Raw genomic sequence first — 15,469 nt, 5'->3', positions numbered from 1 at the left:
TACCAATCACTGATATAGATAATGTACCAATCACCATTTTGCCCTTATAACACATTCATTGATACACCTCAAATTTGTCAGCATGTTTTTGCATTTAATGCATTTTCAAATTCCCTAGAAATTAGGCAGACTGTGCTAGCATTTGCCTCGACAAAGAAGTAAATATCTGTCCAATCTTCCTTGACCAATCTTCCTTCATCCGCAACTTTTCTTATTTTGGGTTCTGGTTTCTTTAGCGATGTGGAAGCTATGCTACAATAAAAAAATAAAAATAGGAGATTGGATTTCAACTATGTGTGTGCAGAAGTTGCTGGCACGGGGCTTTTTTTTGGGGAGGAGGGGGTGCAGCTGAAATCTGGAAGATGTGCCGCAGCCTACCCCAGCACCCCTAGATCCTGCAGCATTTACTTGTCTGGTGCTATCGGGAGTCATTGCATTCACTGCTACTGGTGCTGTTGCAAACAAGGCAGCCCTGGCATCCCTCCAGACATACCTATGCCTGGCTAGTTGTCAGTACCTGCCACCGCTGGTGCTAGTGCAAACATTGCATCCCTCCAGACATGAATGGGCCTGGATTGTCCGTGCCGGGCATCACAGCTGCCATACTTGCATGGCATCTATCCAAAAGTCACCTGGGCCCCATGCTTAACACTCTTGGGCTGCAGGCTGGACACCCCTCCTGTAATTTATCATGGTGATTTCTGTCATTCCGGACAGTCCAGGGTCTCTGTCCAGTTGTATTTTGAGGACATGTCGCAGCTGAAGTCCAGACTCATTAGACCAATGTTCTCCCAATCTTCTATTGTCCAATTTTGGTGAGCCTATGCGAATTTTAGCCTCCGTTTCCTGTTCTTAGCTGACAGAAGTGGCACCTGGTGTGCTTTAGCCCATCTGCTTCAAGGTTCAATGTGTTGTGCCTTTAGAGATGGTATTCTGCAAACCTTGGTTGTAACAAGTGGTTATTTGATTTACTGTTGCCTTAATATCATCTCAAAATAGTCTACCTATTCTCCTTTGACCTCAACAAGGCATTTTCGTCCACATAACTGCTGCTCACTGGATATTTTCTCCTTTTCCGACAATTCTCTGTAAACCCTAGAGATAGTTGTGCATGAAAATCCCATTAGATCAGCAGTTTTTGAAATACTCAGACCAGCCCAACTGGCACCAACAACCATGCCACATTCAAAGTCGCTTAAATCCCCCTTCTTCCCCATTCTGATGCTCGGTTTGAACTTCAGCAAGTCTTCTTCACCACACCTAAATGCATTGAGTTGCTTTCATGTGATAGGCTGATTAGCAATTTGTATTACAAAGCAATTGATCAGGTGTACCTAATAAAGTGGCCAATATTTCTAAAGCCTGGCACACATTAATTTTTTTTTCTATTCAGCCCAGCGGTCTAAATGAAAAAAAAAACCTGAGGGTTTGATGTACTAAGTAATGTCAGTACAGCAATCTCTTCTGCTGTGCCTTAGTGTTTGTGTTCTGACAGTGGGGCTTACCTTCCCTTCCCCGCCAGAATATTGGCTGCAAGCGCTGATCGGATGCCAGTTTTCTAGAATGTCCCTTCAACTAAAGCATGTCAGCTTCTGTTGGCTGATATTGAGACCGTGTGTACCCAGCCTAAGGCTGGTTTCTTGATGGTGACAACAGTGCACTATACCTGTGAAATGTATATTGAAAAGGCCACTTGTAGTCTCAATCAGAAGCTCATGTGACAGGGTGACCAAGCAGAAGTAAAATTGGGAGATGGAGACAGAGTGTTGTCACCTTATAAAGGAAGTGCCTGTTTAATTTTTTTGCCCATAGTTTAGTTTTAAAGCTCTAATAACTTTGGTTTTGCTTTGTGCTTTCAGATGCAGAGGAAGCTACACAGGCATACATCCTGAGTTCCACATGGGCAGAGCCAGAAACATTTAAACGTAAGTCTCTTATTGATAAATCAGCCACCTAAATCCTGCAGCCATCTTTCCTGAACGTAACATGCTTTTTCTTTTATGGACACCTGTCCTGACCAGTGTGGTATCTTTCCAAACCACACTCTGAAAATGCTTCGGTGATGCTCCTATTTATTTTATTAGTTTCTCAGTCACAACTTAGATTAAGTATACATAACTCGGGCAAAAAACAGTCTGCATATGTATAGACTCCTAAAACAAAGAAGCTGTAGAATCGGCATGACAGCTGGGGAAACTTAGTCTAAGTATGTCTCTCCTGACAGGTTTCATGTAACTGTTGGGATCATTCATTTATTTGTCGCTTTGGATCCTGTAGCATTGCAGTTGGCAGTGCATTCTGGAAGTGCAGTTCAGGTTCACTTTGCTACTAAAGTATGTGTTCACTAGGCTTGTCTTAGGGGTTTGAATGAAATGAACTCCAAATGCAGTGTGAATTGTGGTATTTGTGAATGTTTTTCTCACATGTTAATATTGTCACATGTTGAAATAATTTAACTCATTTTGCTCAACATTGTTCTTTGTCCATGTGATCAGCCATACTATGCTCTTATATAAAAGACTATTGATGCCTTGAATAATTCTCTTTTGCACTACTGTCCTGTAAACCCTCTTGTTGATCTGCAGGTCCTTCAGATCCTGTAGGAGTTTTACAGATCTCTGCTGTAACCTGTAAGTACATCTACTATAGATTGCCTTTTATTTTTAATAATGATTTTTAGGGAACATTGGGATTTATTTTTTATGCATACTTGCTGAACATCCTAATTTGTTTTGTATTTTTCACTTTTGTATCAATATTCTCTATTAAGTGCCTCCACTTCCTGGCATTCTGAAAGCACGTCCTGAGGGCCAATTCACACAAGAATGAGATGGGGGAAACTCAAGTTCAAAATTCACTGCAAGTATGATCTGCAGTGGGTGTCAATATTAAGTTAATGACACCCCACATGTAGGTCACAAACACAGTATATTTGCCTGCACCGGATCTCATGGTACAGAAGTACCATGCAATGCGGTTGCAGTGAGTTTTCAAAAATAGTGCATACACTACTTTTGGGGCAGTTCGATGCAATGCGATTTCAGCCCATTCAGAATGAATGGGATGAAATTGCACTGCACAGAACTGCATATGTTTTTGTTTTTTTTAAATAGAATGTATTTTTTTTTTTTTTTTTTTTTAAAGCCCAGCTCCAGTCACTTTTTTTTACTTTACCTCCAGACAGGTAAAGTATGAAAAAAACAAAAACAAACCTAAGGCTGCAATATCTATATCCCAGAGCTATCCCCTGCTGTAATTTTTCTACTACTTGTCCTTAGTCTTCCTTGGTGTAATAGTGCCCAGTGTCATTCAACCCGGAATAGTAAGGCGATAGTATCACTCTACCCAAATTACATTTTTGTTCACAAAGTCGTTATTTAAATAAGTTATTTTTACATAAATTGTCAATTAATAAGATACACTATATTGCCAAAAGTATTGGGACACTCCTCCAAATAATTGGATTCAGGTGTTCCAATCACCTCCATGGCCACAGATGTATAAAATCAAGCACCTAGGCATGCAGACTGCTTCTACAAACATTTGTGAAAGAATGGGTCAATCTCAGGAGCTCAGTGGATTCAAGAGTGGTACCGTGATAGGTTGCTACCTGTGCAAAAAGTCCATACGTGAATTTCCCTTGCTACTAAATATTCCACGGTCAACTGTTAGTGGTATTATAGCAAAGTGGGAGCAACAGCAACTCAGCCACGATGTGGTAGGCTACGTAAAATGACAGAGTGGGGTCAGCGCATGCTGAAGCGCACAATGAGCTGAAGTCGCCAGCTGTCTGCAGAGTCAATACCTAAAGACCTCCAAACTTTTGTGGCCTTCAAATTAGCACAACAGCAGTGCGGGGAGAGATTCATGGAATGGGTTTCCATGGCCGAGCAGCTTCATCCAAGCCTTACATCACCAAGTGCATGCAATGCGGTTGCAGTGAGTTTTCAAAAGTAGTGCATGCACTACTTTTGGGGCAGTGCGATACAATGCGATTTCAGCCCATTTAGAATGAATGGAATGAAATTGCACTGCACAGCACTGTATATGTTTTTTTTTTTGTTTTGTTTTTTTAAAAGAATGTATTTTTTTAAAGCCCAGCTCTGGTCACTTTTTTTTACTTCCAGACAGGTAAAGTATAAAAAAAACAAACAAAACAAAAACAAACCTAAGGCTGCAATACATGCCTATATTCCAGAGCTATCCCCTGCAGTAATTTTTCCAAGCCTTACATCACAAAGTGTAAGCAAAGCTTAGGATGCAGTGGTGTAAAGCAATCCGCCACTGGACTCTAGAGCAGTGGAGACGTGTGCTCCGAAGTGACGAATCACTCTGTCTGGCAATCCGTTGGACGTGTCTGGGTTTTGCAGTTGCCAGGAGAACGATACTTGCTTGACTGCATTGTGCCAAGTATAAAGTTTGGTGCAGGGGGGATTATGGTGTGGGGTTGTTTTTCAGGAGTTGGGCTTGGCCCCTTCGTTCCAGTGAAGGGAATTCTTAAGGTGTGAGCATACCAAGACATTTTGGACAATTTCATGCTCCCAACTTTGTGGGGACAGTTTGGAGACGGCCCCTTCCTGTTCTAACATGACTGCGCACCAATGTAAAAAGTGAGGACCATAAAAACATGGATGAGAGAGTTTGGGGTGGAGGAACTTGACTGGACTCCTGACCTCAAACCAATAGAACACCTTTAGGATGAATTAGAGCGGAGACTGCGAGTCAGGCCTTCTCACCGACATCCGTGCCTGACCTGACGAATGTGCTTCTAGAAGAATGGTCAAACATTCCCATAGGCCCACTCCTAGACCTTGTGGAGAGCCTTCCCAGAAGAGTTGAGGCTGTTAGAGCTGCAAAGGTTTGACCAACTCAACATTGAACCCTACGAAGACTGGGATGCCATTAAAGCTCATGTGCGTGTAAAGGCAAGCATCACAATACTTTTGGCAATATACTGTATTTCAAATACATATACGCAAACTTATGAATTACAGAATTGCACGCCAAACCACATTCTGCTACTCCTCCCGAGTATGGCGATACCATACTTATGAGACTTTTTCTATTTCAATATTTTTATTAAAGAAGGTTTTTGGAATACAACAGGCTCATGAGACGCCCACGCAGGGGCAGAGCGGAACAAAAGCATACATAAGCAGATACAAATCAGCAGGATGTATTAGCCAAATAACAGAACGTCCAATGGCACCAAGGGAGAACAGCAAAAAGCCGAACCAATCAGTAGCAGCAGCATTCCATCATGTTACCGAAACAAAACAGAGGAAAAACCCTTACCGAGAAGTATCATCTCAGAATAAATGGGAGAGAAGCCCACACTAATGAAAAGAAGAAAGTATAGGAAAGTAGAAAGAAATAAGGAAGGGGGAAAAGATTCAGGGAGAAAACAAGGAAGAAGGGAAGAATGGAAGAATCACAGATTCAGGGCCAGCACAGGCAATGACTAAAAGAGGCCATAGCTAGCAGGAGGCTAGGACGGCAGGGAATAATGTATTCAAGGTTCCCAAACCTTAAGGAATCTCGGATGAGAATTCTGAAGAATGCTAGACATTTGTTCAATGATCATCATAGCATTCAGCCAGGTCTTTACACCCTGGAAGACAACCGAAGGGATTCTCCAGGCTTGAGCTATAGCACGTTTGGCTGAAATGAATAGGTAGGATGCCAGTTTCTGCTGAGACCTGGACAGACCCAAAATTGGACAATGCAGGAGGGCCACTCTTGCATCCTTACGGACCGTAATATGAAATGACATTTGCAGCAAACCAAAAACCTTAGACCAGAAGCCTATCAATCTTGGGCACGACCACCAGATATGCAGGATGTCCCCACGTAGACCACAGTTCCAGAAACACCTATCCCCACCAATCGGATTAAAGTGAGCAGTCTGAGCCGGGACCCAGTACCACCACAGGACAACTTTGTAGGCTTCCTCAAGAGTGACAGTATTGAAAGAACATTTCGCCACCATCTTCCAGGCCTTGTGCCAATCCTCCGCCGCTATCGAGGAACCTAAATCTTGCTCCCATTAAGAGACATAGCACAGGGGCGGTGAGGAGGACCTACTGTTAAGAGAGGCATAAATTACAGACATTAGACCAGGGGACCCTGGGAATGTTGACAAACGTGTTCAAAGGGTGTTTTGCAGTAAGGATATGTGGAGGTACGACATATGGACCTAAGCCAGTGGCGTAATTGCAAATAACGATAATATTCCCGCTGCGGAACCCCCCGTGATTCTCGTAGAGACTCCCAAGATGAAAACAAACGAGTGTTCAGGAAGTCCTGTACAGTAACAAAGCCATGGGAAGTCCATCAAGAGAATGAAGGGGGATGTTCTAAGCCTGGTGGAAATAGAGGATTATGCATAATCGGCAAAAGAACAAAAGATATTAAATTACCCGAATATTTAACAGAATCCCAGGTTAGTAGACTGTGAAGCATGATGGGGCTCAGGTCCGGGGGGGGGGGGGGGGGCGCAACTTATGCGGGAGCCAAAGCAATGCTACGCTATCTATTGGTATCGCCGGTCCCAACTCTTGAAAAAGCGCGGTAGCAGTGGATGTGAGATCAACGATGGTTTTGAGCTGGCCATGCAGGCGAAGATTACCCCGCCGGGAACTGTGCTCAAAATCCTCCAGATGCTGGAGAGCCACGTCCAAGCTCTTTTCTCAGATCTGAAAGGTCCTGCTCATGGTTTTCTATCACCGTAGCCGGTGGCGTCCATCTTATCTTCAAGAGCGTCAGTGGGACTTCCCAATTCGCGAATCTCCTTAGTGAGATGAGTGACTAGTCTGGAGGTGGCTTTAGTAAGCTCCTCCTGCAGCATGGTCTTGAACCTGGCCAAGAGGTCTGCGTCCCGCAAGGAAGGCTGTTGGAGGTCTGGAGGGATGTCAGGCAGGCTCTCCAGGTCAGAGGGCGCATTTGGGTCGCCAGGGAGTAGCGGCGGAGAAACTGCCAAAATCTAGGCTTGGACTTCTGGAGGAAGCACCGGCGGGTAGGCCGCAGAACCCGGAACAGTTCGGCAATCTAGCTCTGGAGGCGCGGGAGACCGCCTTCTTCTTCCCCATATGTGGTTGGGGGGTCAGAGGAGGACTAGGGCAGTGGTGGAGTGTAGAGCGGGCTCTTCAGGAGGCAGGGTGATCGCTGATGTGCCTGGTGGTGGAGGAACGTGATCACTGAGCGGCCATCTGCTAGCACTGCTCACGAGTGCCCCCTTGTGAGACTTTTTCAAACCCTAACCACATAGAGGGGCCCAAAATTCAAAGAGCACCTTTAGGCATCCTAGGGGCATAAATTACACCTCTAATTTCCTGAATACCTATCACATTTTTGAGGTTCTGGAGCACCAGGACAGTGGAAACACCTGCAAATTGACCACATTTTTGATAGTACACACCCCCAATGTATTTAAGAAGCATGGAGAGTCTTTTGAAGACTTCATTTTTTTGCCATGTGTTTGGAAAATGTGGAAAGAAAATGGAAATGATTTTTTTTACACAAAATTGTCAATTTAATGTTATTTCTTGCCAGAGCATGAGTGTACTTAGAATTACAACTCCAAACACATTCTACTACTCTGCTTGAGTATGGTGATATCACGTGTGAGACTTTAACTGTCTGGACTTCTTATGTACTGGACATTGTATCTTTTATACCACACAAATCAACCAATTGTGCCAAAAACAATGTCCTGTAATGGTTGCCTTTGTACGAGTGATATAGCTTACTAATATAGCTTCGTGTAGCATCACCTATAGCAATTCCTGTTCCTATAAGCCAAGCAAGCCTGGCCTACAGGCACGTGGCTGTCCCCAGGAATGCCATGTGCACTGGCCAGGAAGTACAGGAGGCTGAAGAAAGGAAGAACGAAAGAGTTACTGTGGTTCTGGGAGTTCATTTTGCCTGCAGGGGATGGCTGGGACTCGTGTCTCTCCGGAACGTAGTCCTCAGAATGTGCAGATGGATCCGTTCAGGTGCAGGCAAGCACATGGTCAGCAAACAGGCAAAGGATGGGTCCAGGCAGCAGGCAGAAACCTGGTCAATAAACAGCCTAGTACAGGCAGGAAACAGAGGCAACACTGCACTGTTGTAGCAGTGCTCAGGAACACGGTCACTGACACTGTCTGGTGACGCTGGGGAGTAATGTGGCAGCAATCAGAAACACTGCTGCTGACTTACACTGGTCTGGTGACACTGGGGGCTGGCTTTTCTATAATTAGAGAAACTATTACTGGCTTTCACTGGTGTGGTGACTCTGCAATTTGTGTGGCAGTGTTAAGCAACACTGTTCCTGGCATACTCTGGCCTGGTGATACTAGGATAGGTGTGGCAGTTATTAGGAACACTGCAACTGGTGTGGCAGTGATCTGGGACAATATGACTGGTGTTGTGGTGATTAGGGAAAATGACTGGTGCATTCTGTCAGAACGATGCTTGTCCTGCCCGGCCACATCTGTGCATTGGGTGGGTGAGAGGTAGTTAATCAACCTTGATACCAGACTGCTTTAATTCATTGCATCTTAGGAGACGTGGAGAGGAAGGGCCATCTCTAGGAGCTTAAGGCTCTTTTGAATAACATTCTGGCCACTGCATCACTACAAATGCTGTAGCCATATAGCATCCGGCAGGAGGAATCAAATCGCAGAACGCAGAGTTGGACCAGAAATTTGACACCACTTGAAGTGTTGAATGACAGCAGCATCTGTAGCTGTCTAAGAGAGAAAAGATTTTAGTCACCCACTGCCATAAGGGCAAGTATTAAAGTGGTATTAAACCTAAAACTAAACTAAAATAAAATAAATTTCAGTTTACCCATCATTAGATGTGGTGGTTGAATTAGTTTTCTTTGTAGGCTTTTTTCCCCTGGTGATCTGGCCACTGAGACACAACTGGATAAAGGAGCATAGGGGCAGATTTAGACAGCAGCATTGTCAGTCTGGGGGAAGGGGAGTGTCACGATCGCGCGTCAGACCCCAGACCTTCTCACCAAAACTCGTGACCGAAGGGCTAGCCGACCTAAAACCGCAATGTGACGTGCGTAACAATGCCACACCCAGCTGCACCCTGCACAACGATTTTCCAGCTAATGGATACCGATCGATGTGCCAGCAGCCTGAATCGATTGTTACTGGGTCAGGGTAATTACACAGTTAACCCCTTCACACTGTCACCACCTCCTTTTTATCAGAGAAAGAGGAAACTCGCGTTATCAGTTATAACACTATAATGGTTGATATAATCGACTGCATAACCCGGACATAATACAGGCCTGTTATACAGAGGGTTAACACAAACAGCAGTGTCTCTTTAAAGGCAGAGATTCGTAAATTGCAATTAAGAGCTATAGAAACAGTTCAACACTTCCAGAAAGAAAGATTTATTACTAGAAGGGTCAAACAGGTGCAATAAAAATATTTGCAGAGAAGATGTAACCAAGATATATATATATATATATATATATATATATATATATATATATATATATATATATATATATATATATATATATAAAATAGCACAGCAAAGAGATAACAGGGAGGAGTTAAAGGGTTAAGTTACTTGCCATTAAATCTTGGATGGAAGCAGATCACGTTTCAGAGCGAAAGGCACAGATCTCCCCAGGTGGTATATTGATGTTAAAATTGGGAGATCTCTTCAAAACTTACTCTCTTAGACTTGACAGCCTGCTTTAAAGTTTCCCAGCAGGGGGTGGTTCTGAAGTAAAAGACCAATCCCCTGTTTAGGGAGGAACCATCAGGCGGAACCCTAAACTGGAACCAACATCTTTCATAATTCATATTCTGGTCTATAACTTCTCATCTGCACAAGCGACAGTCCACCCGCGGGTATATTATTATGCAGACAAGCCTGAGAATTATTTAGATATGAATTATGAAATTGTATGCTACATGGTTCGCGAGATCTATTTCTCTGCCTTCCCCTGCGCCCAAGATAAGGCGAATGACCCATCAAACTGTTTGCCTGCTCATCGTCCATCCGATGAGATGTCCGGCTTTTATGTAGGTCTCTCATATTCCAAGATATGAGACATAGGGGAAAAATGGATTTGAGAAGTGTTCAGCTAACTCTGTCACCTACGCTGAGCTAGGTTTATTAGCTCAGAGTCCCTTTCAACTCCTGGGAAGGCTCTGGTATCTTTTTATGAGGTGTGAAATTACACAGGTTTTCAGGACAGTGAGACTCCAGCTCTCTTGGGAAAACTGGTCCTATCTCTTCCTAGGTGAGAAAGGATACAGCTTTCACAGACAGCTCTGCACCTAGCTAGAAATCCCTTGTCTGGCCAGTGACCCATAACCAGTACACACACACATCTGTCACTGTGCCTCTCAGGAAGGGAGGGGGAAGGAGAATGAGGGAATAACATGCTACTCTTAACAAAATGGCAGACTGCGTCAGTCTCTGTTGCGCACATTTGCGACAGAGAGTGTTAGATGTATTTGCAGATTTAAATACACTAACAAATTTAATCTGAACTCCAGCTAATACTTTATAAGCAGTTAAGAGCAAACTGGTTTTATGTTTGGGTTAAAAGGTTTTACATAAACGAATAAAAGCTGATCACTGTAAGCACTCATGGTAGTGTTAAATTGTCTGTCTGTCTCAATCCGTGTAACTTTTCTGTCGAAAAGCAGACTTGCTGGCAGTATCACCAGATGAAAATAGGCTTTATTTTTTATATAAAAGAAATCTAATACAGCCATCACATCTAAGAACTGGTAAACTGCAATATAATAAAGGTTTACTTTTCTGTTTAATGCTGCTTTAAATCTGTTCTTTTACATGGTGACTACATTTTTTTTTATCATAACTACAGGGTCACTTTAAAGTGTTCACTTTTACAGAAAAAAATGTAAAATGAACTAATACTGTACACCCTGCCCAACTCCGCGGCCCCCAATGTATTTACCAGGCTGCTGTTATGCAGCAGTGGTGCACACTGGACAACAATGTGCACTCTTCAGGCTCCCTCATGGCAAGAGGAAGCCGTGTTCTCTACAGCCTGAGAAAAATGTTGCTGTCCCTTACTCCTGGCAATCTCCGCTGGGAAATGCAGTTCAAAAGCTATTGATTACAGTAGTCTCTCTTCTGGACTACAGTTCCTACAGTGCAGGGATGCCTGACTCAGTCTATTAAACGCTTCCTGCTCCACAGCTTTCTTCTCTTGCGGATATAGTTGTTAACCAGTTCAGCACTGGAGGGCAGCAGCTACAGAGAGCAGCTGCAGCCGGTGTTTCTTTACCTCTCCATTCTTAAACAAGCACCTGGCTACATCTGAAAGCGATTTCTACTTACCAAAAACCATCATTATGTGATACTCTGGTCCTGATTCTTCACTGCCTTTCTTTGCTTCTGGGAACGTACTGTGTGTCCATGACACTGCTTGCATGATGTGAACACTTCCTATAGGCTGTCTAGTGGCTGGATTGTCTCAATATACAAAAGAGGACTGACATCAGTGGAGGGGCCTGTAGGGTACTGGCAGTCTGCTGTAGATTTGCGTTGAAAGATTATTGGTCCCCTGCATCCCGAAACAATGGCGGTGAGGAAGCTAGATGGCAAGTATACCTTGTTTCTACTGATAAAAATGAAAAGTTTATCTAGAGGGGTTAGAGAAGGTGCAAGGGAGGTTTTAAATATATTTCATATTTTGACAGGAATAGGGCTTGAAAAATTGAAAAGGGTGATAGGCAAGGAAGTTTGTCGGGGGCTGCAGAAAAATTTTAAAACAAAACTTTACAGGGGAAATCTGTAGTTTTTGTTCCTTTTATTCATCACTACACATTTTACTCTAAGGACGGTACACTTTCATTTTTTATTAGCGGTTATATATTTTGTGGCTGTTATTATTTATTTTAAATCAATGTTACTTTTTAGTCGACAGGTCTGAGGAGGACATTGATGAAAATGCCGTAGCTGAGACTCAGTTGTTCTGTCTTGGGGCTGACCAGTCACCAGGTTCTGACTTCAAAGAGACTCCTCAACTTGAAGGAGAAGTCATGGATAACCAGCAAGACACTCAACCTGCCAGTAGTGTGGAGGGATCAAAACAGGAAGCTCAGGAGCCACCTCAGGGAGAAATATTACAAGAGGACACTGAACCAGTCTCTCAATATTTGTCAGCTAAACCTCCAGTTGAGAAAGGGACTTGGTTACACCTGAAACGAGATGTTCCAGCTTCAGTTTGGATGAAGGGCCTTCAACAAAAAGGAGAGACCAGTGATGTGAAGGAGGATTCAATAGAAGAAGATTCAACACAAGATGAACTGGATCTACCACCACTGGAGCTGGAAGCCACACAGTCTTTCATTCTAGAGGTTCCAAACATCCCGGAACACCCCATACAAGATCATGACCCATCCTTTTTAGCTCTCCAGGTAGATCACACTAACTTTGCTGAATCATCAGTGCCAGCAACAGAAAACCCACCCAAAGACCCAGTCGCCCTTGGACCAGGTGTAGATGTGCCAGCAACAGAAATATTTCCCACAGGACCAAGCATACATGAGAGGGATGCTTCACAAATACCGTCAACAGAAAGCACACCCATAGAACCAAGCATACTTGAGACAGTGGGAGCAAACGAGGACCCACTCCCAGCATCAAGTGTCCTTGAAACGGGTGTATCGGCAACAGAAAGCCCACCCACAGAACTGAGCATCCTTAAACTTGATGTATCTGCAGTGTCAGCAACAGAAAACCTGCCCAAAGAACTGAGCAACATGGAGACAAAAGCAACTGATGATGATGTCTTCCAAGCCAACAGTCTAAACCTTATGGTTTCTGATGCTAGTGTCCCTGAAAGAAACCTAGAAGTACCTTCCACTGAGGATGCCACACAGCCCTGTAGCTCAGATGTGGCATACACAGCAAGTAAAGAAGAGCCCAGTGGTGTTACTATGTTGGCTATGGGGGAAGAGGAAACCAAGTTGACTGACACAGGAAAAGGAAAACCATCTTCTAAAAGGGGTACGTTTCTATTACAATTCTCAGATTCATTGTTAGACATGCAGACCTAAGGTAGAAGACTTTATGTCAACAGGAAGTGAATCCATCTGTCCTCAGCTGCTCAGTATCTGCCACTATTATGTCCCAGATTGAGCTAATGTGTGGATCCAATGTGAAAAAGGTAAAAAGGTTGCTACCTTTTCTTTAATAGAAAGGGATAAAGCATCTTTGTGTCACATAGACTTTCCATCATGCTGAAAAATCCGTTTGTGCAGTAATGACACCTGCTGACAGCCTTATAGTGCATGTTTGAGCAAAGTAAAATAAGAACACATACAGCGTGCATTTTTCCTCTGCTGGACCACAAAACACCTAGCTCTTATGCTATGGAGACAAGGAGAGATGTTCTGTAGTCCAACAGAGGAGAACTGGAGAGGGCTGGCAGCACAACTTGGGATTTTAGTGCGGTAGAGGCAACTTTCCTTCTGCCCACCTCTGCGTCACTACTGTGTCCTTTAGCAATACCAAGGTTGGGACTAGAGGGGATGGGGAAGGACATAGCAGTTCAAAACTTTCAGAAGTGTTGGTTTACCAGAAAACTTCAAAAGATGTTTCCTCATCAAAAGATTGTTTGGCGGAATGGGCAGTGGTGGAGGGTAAGCATTTACAGTCATCTTTCTTAATTTAACTTGAATTGGTATTGATATTGGTAAAGATATCACTTTTTAAAGCAAATATTTAATTTACAGGTATTTTGTATTTGTGTTGTGTATTATAGGCCTGAGCAGAAGTTGCAAAAAGGAGCAGCCTGAGAAGTGTACAGAGGTGAGGAGCTTGTGATGTTCATTTAATGTATTGGTTTTTAAACCTTGGTTGGTGTATCACATTCAGGCCGTAGAGGTCTTCAAGGTGTCTGTATTACTGTTCAGCCAAGTGCAACAGTTTGCAAACTTCTAAGACTATTATACATTGCTCAAAAAAATTAAAGAAACACTTTGAAAACACATCAGATCTCAATGGGGAAAAATATCATGCTGGATACCTATACCGATATGGACTGGGTAATGTGTTAGGAACGTAAGGATGCCCCATCATTTGGTGAAAATGATTAACCTACAGAGGACTAAATTCAAAGACACCCTGAAAATCAAAGTGAAAAAATGATGCAGGCTAGTCCATTTTACTGAAATTTCATTGCAGCAACTCAAAATGGTACTGTAGTAGTAGTTGGTATGGCCCCCACATGCTTGTATGCATGCCTGACAACGTCGGGGCATGCTCCTAATGAGACGCGAATGGTGACCTGGGGTATTTCCTCCCAGATCTAAACCAGGGCATCACTGAGCTTCTGGACAGTTTGAGGTGCAACCTGGCAGAACCGAAACGTGATATCCCAGAGGTATTCTATTGGATTTAGGTCAAGAGAGCATGGGGGCCATTCAATGGTAACAATTTCTTCATTCTTCAGGAACTGCCGGCATACTCTCGCCACATGAGGCCGGGCATTTTTGTGCACCAGGAAGAACCCAGAACCCACTACACCAGCATAGGATCTGACAATGGGTTCAAGGATTTCATCCCAATAACTTATGGCAGTCAGGGTGCTATTGTCTAGCCTGTAGAGGTCTGTGCGTCCCCCCATGGATATGCTTCCCCAGACCATCACTGACCCAGCACCAAAACGGTCATGCTAAACGATGTTACGGGCAGCAAAACCTTCTCCACGGCTTCTCCAGACCTTTCACGTCTGTTACAAGTGCTCAGGATGAACCTGCTCTCATCTGTGAAAAGCACAGGGCGGACCTGCCAATTCTGGTGTTCAATGGCAAATGCCAATCGAGCTCTATGGTTCCGGGCAGTGAGCACAGGGCCTACTAGCCACCCTTATGAAGTCTGTTTCTCATTGTTTGGTCAGAGACATTCACACTAGTGGCCTTCTGGAGGTCATTTTGTAGGGCTCTGGCAGTGCTCATCCTGTTCCTCCTTGCACAAAGGAGCAGATACTGGTCCTGCTGATGGGTTATTTACTATACGCTGCAAAAGCTGACAAACTTTTAGTGCGCAATACCTGAGGAAAATACAGTTTATTGTACACCCCAGGACACAAAGCATCTTCATATCCATTACAATAGGGCTATGTGGTCACCTTCAGGTGTTTAGACACTGGCAAAAAGAGACAGGATATCCCCTCCCATCTAGTCAAAGCTTCAGTTTCTTTGCTAGTGTCTTATGCGATGGTCATGTGCGTGCAGTCTTTGGGGTTAGATGACTGGTTTATCCAGATCTATTTCCTACAGCTTACTATGCTGAGAAAAATGGTACCTGGAAACTCCACTGGACATGTGGAGATGGCCTATAATGTTGCTGGTCAGCACTAGAGTCTGTGCATTGGTACCCTGTTCATTGATACTGTGTATTGCATTGCCTTGAAGACCAGCAGCGTGCTATACAGATCCAGGGCAGTGATCACCTGCTGGGAAGT

The 15,469-nt window shown here is 43.8% G+C and overlaps 1 protein-coding gene across 1 annotated transcript in view; it reads left to right on the top strand.

Annotated features, from left to right (window-relative positions):
• Positions 1 to 15,469, top strand: part of MDC1 (mediator of DNA damage checkpoint 1) — an 83,668-nt gene that overhangs the window by 33,284 nt on the left and 34,915 nt on the right. Inside the window, exons 8-11 of the mRNA XM_089656928.1 lie at positions 1,860 to 1,925; positions 2,586 to 2,630; positions 11,917 to 13,008; positions 13,766 to 13,812. Of these exons, the coding sequence (XP_089513054.1) occupies positions 1,860 to 1,925; positions 2,586 to 2,630; positions 11,917 to 13,008; positions 13,766 to 13,812 (1,250 nt within the window). The remainder of the gene's footprint in view (positions 1 to 1,859; positions 1,926 to 2,585; positions 2,631 to 11,916; positions 13,009 to 13,765; positions 13,813 to 15,469) is intronic.

The sequence above is a fragment of the Staurois parvus genome, unplaced genomic scaffold (assembly GCF_062004578.1).
Source record: "Staurois parvus isolate SC_StPar_1 unplaced genomic scaffold, SC_StPar_1.0 ptg000950l, whole genome shotgun sequence".
In the NCBI taxonomy this organism is placed as follows: Eukaryota; Metazoa; Chordata; class Amphibia; order Anura; family Ranidae; genus Staurois; species Staurois parvus.
Note: the sequence above shows the minus strand (reverse complement) of the source record. Positions and strands in the feature narration are given on the sequence as shown.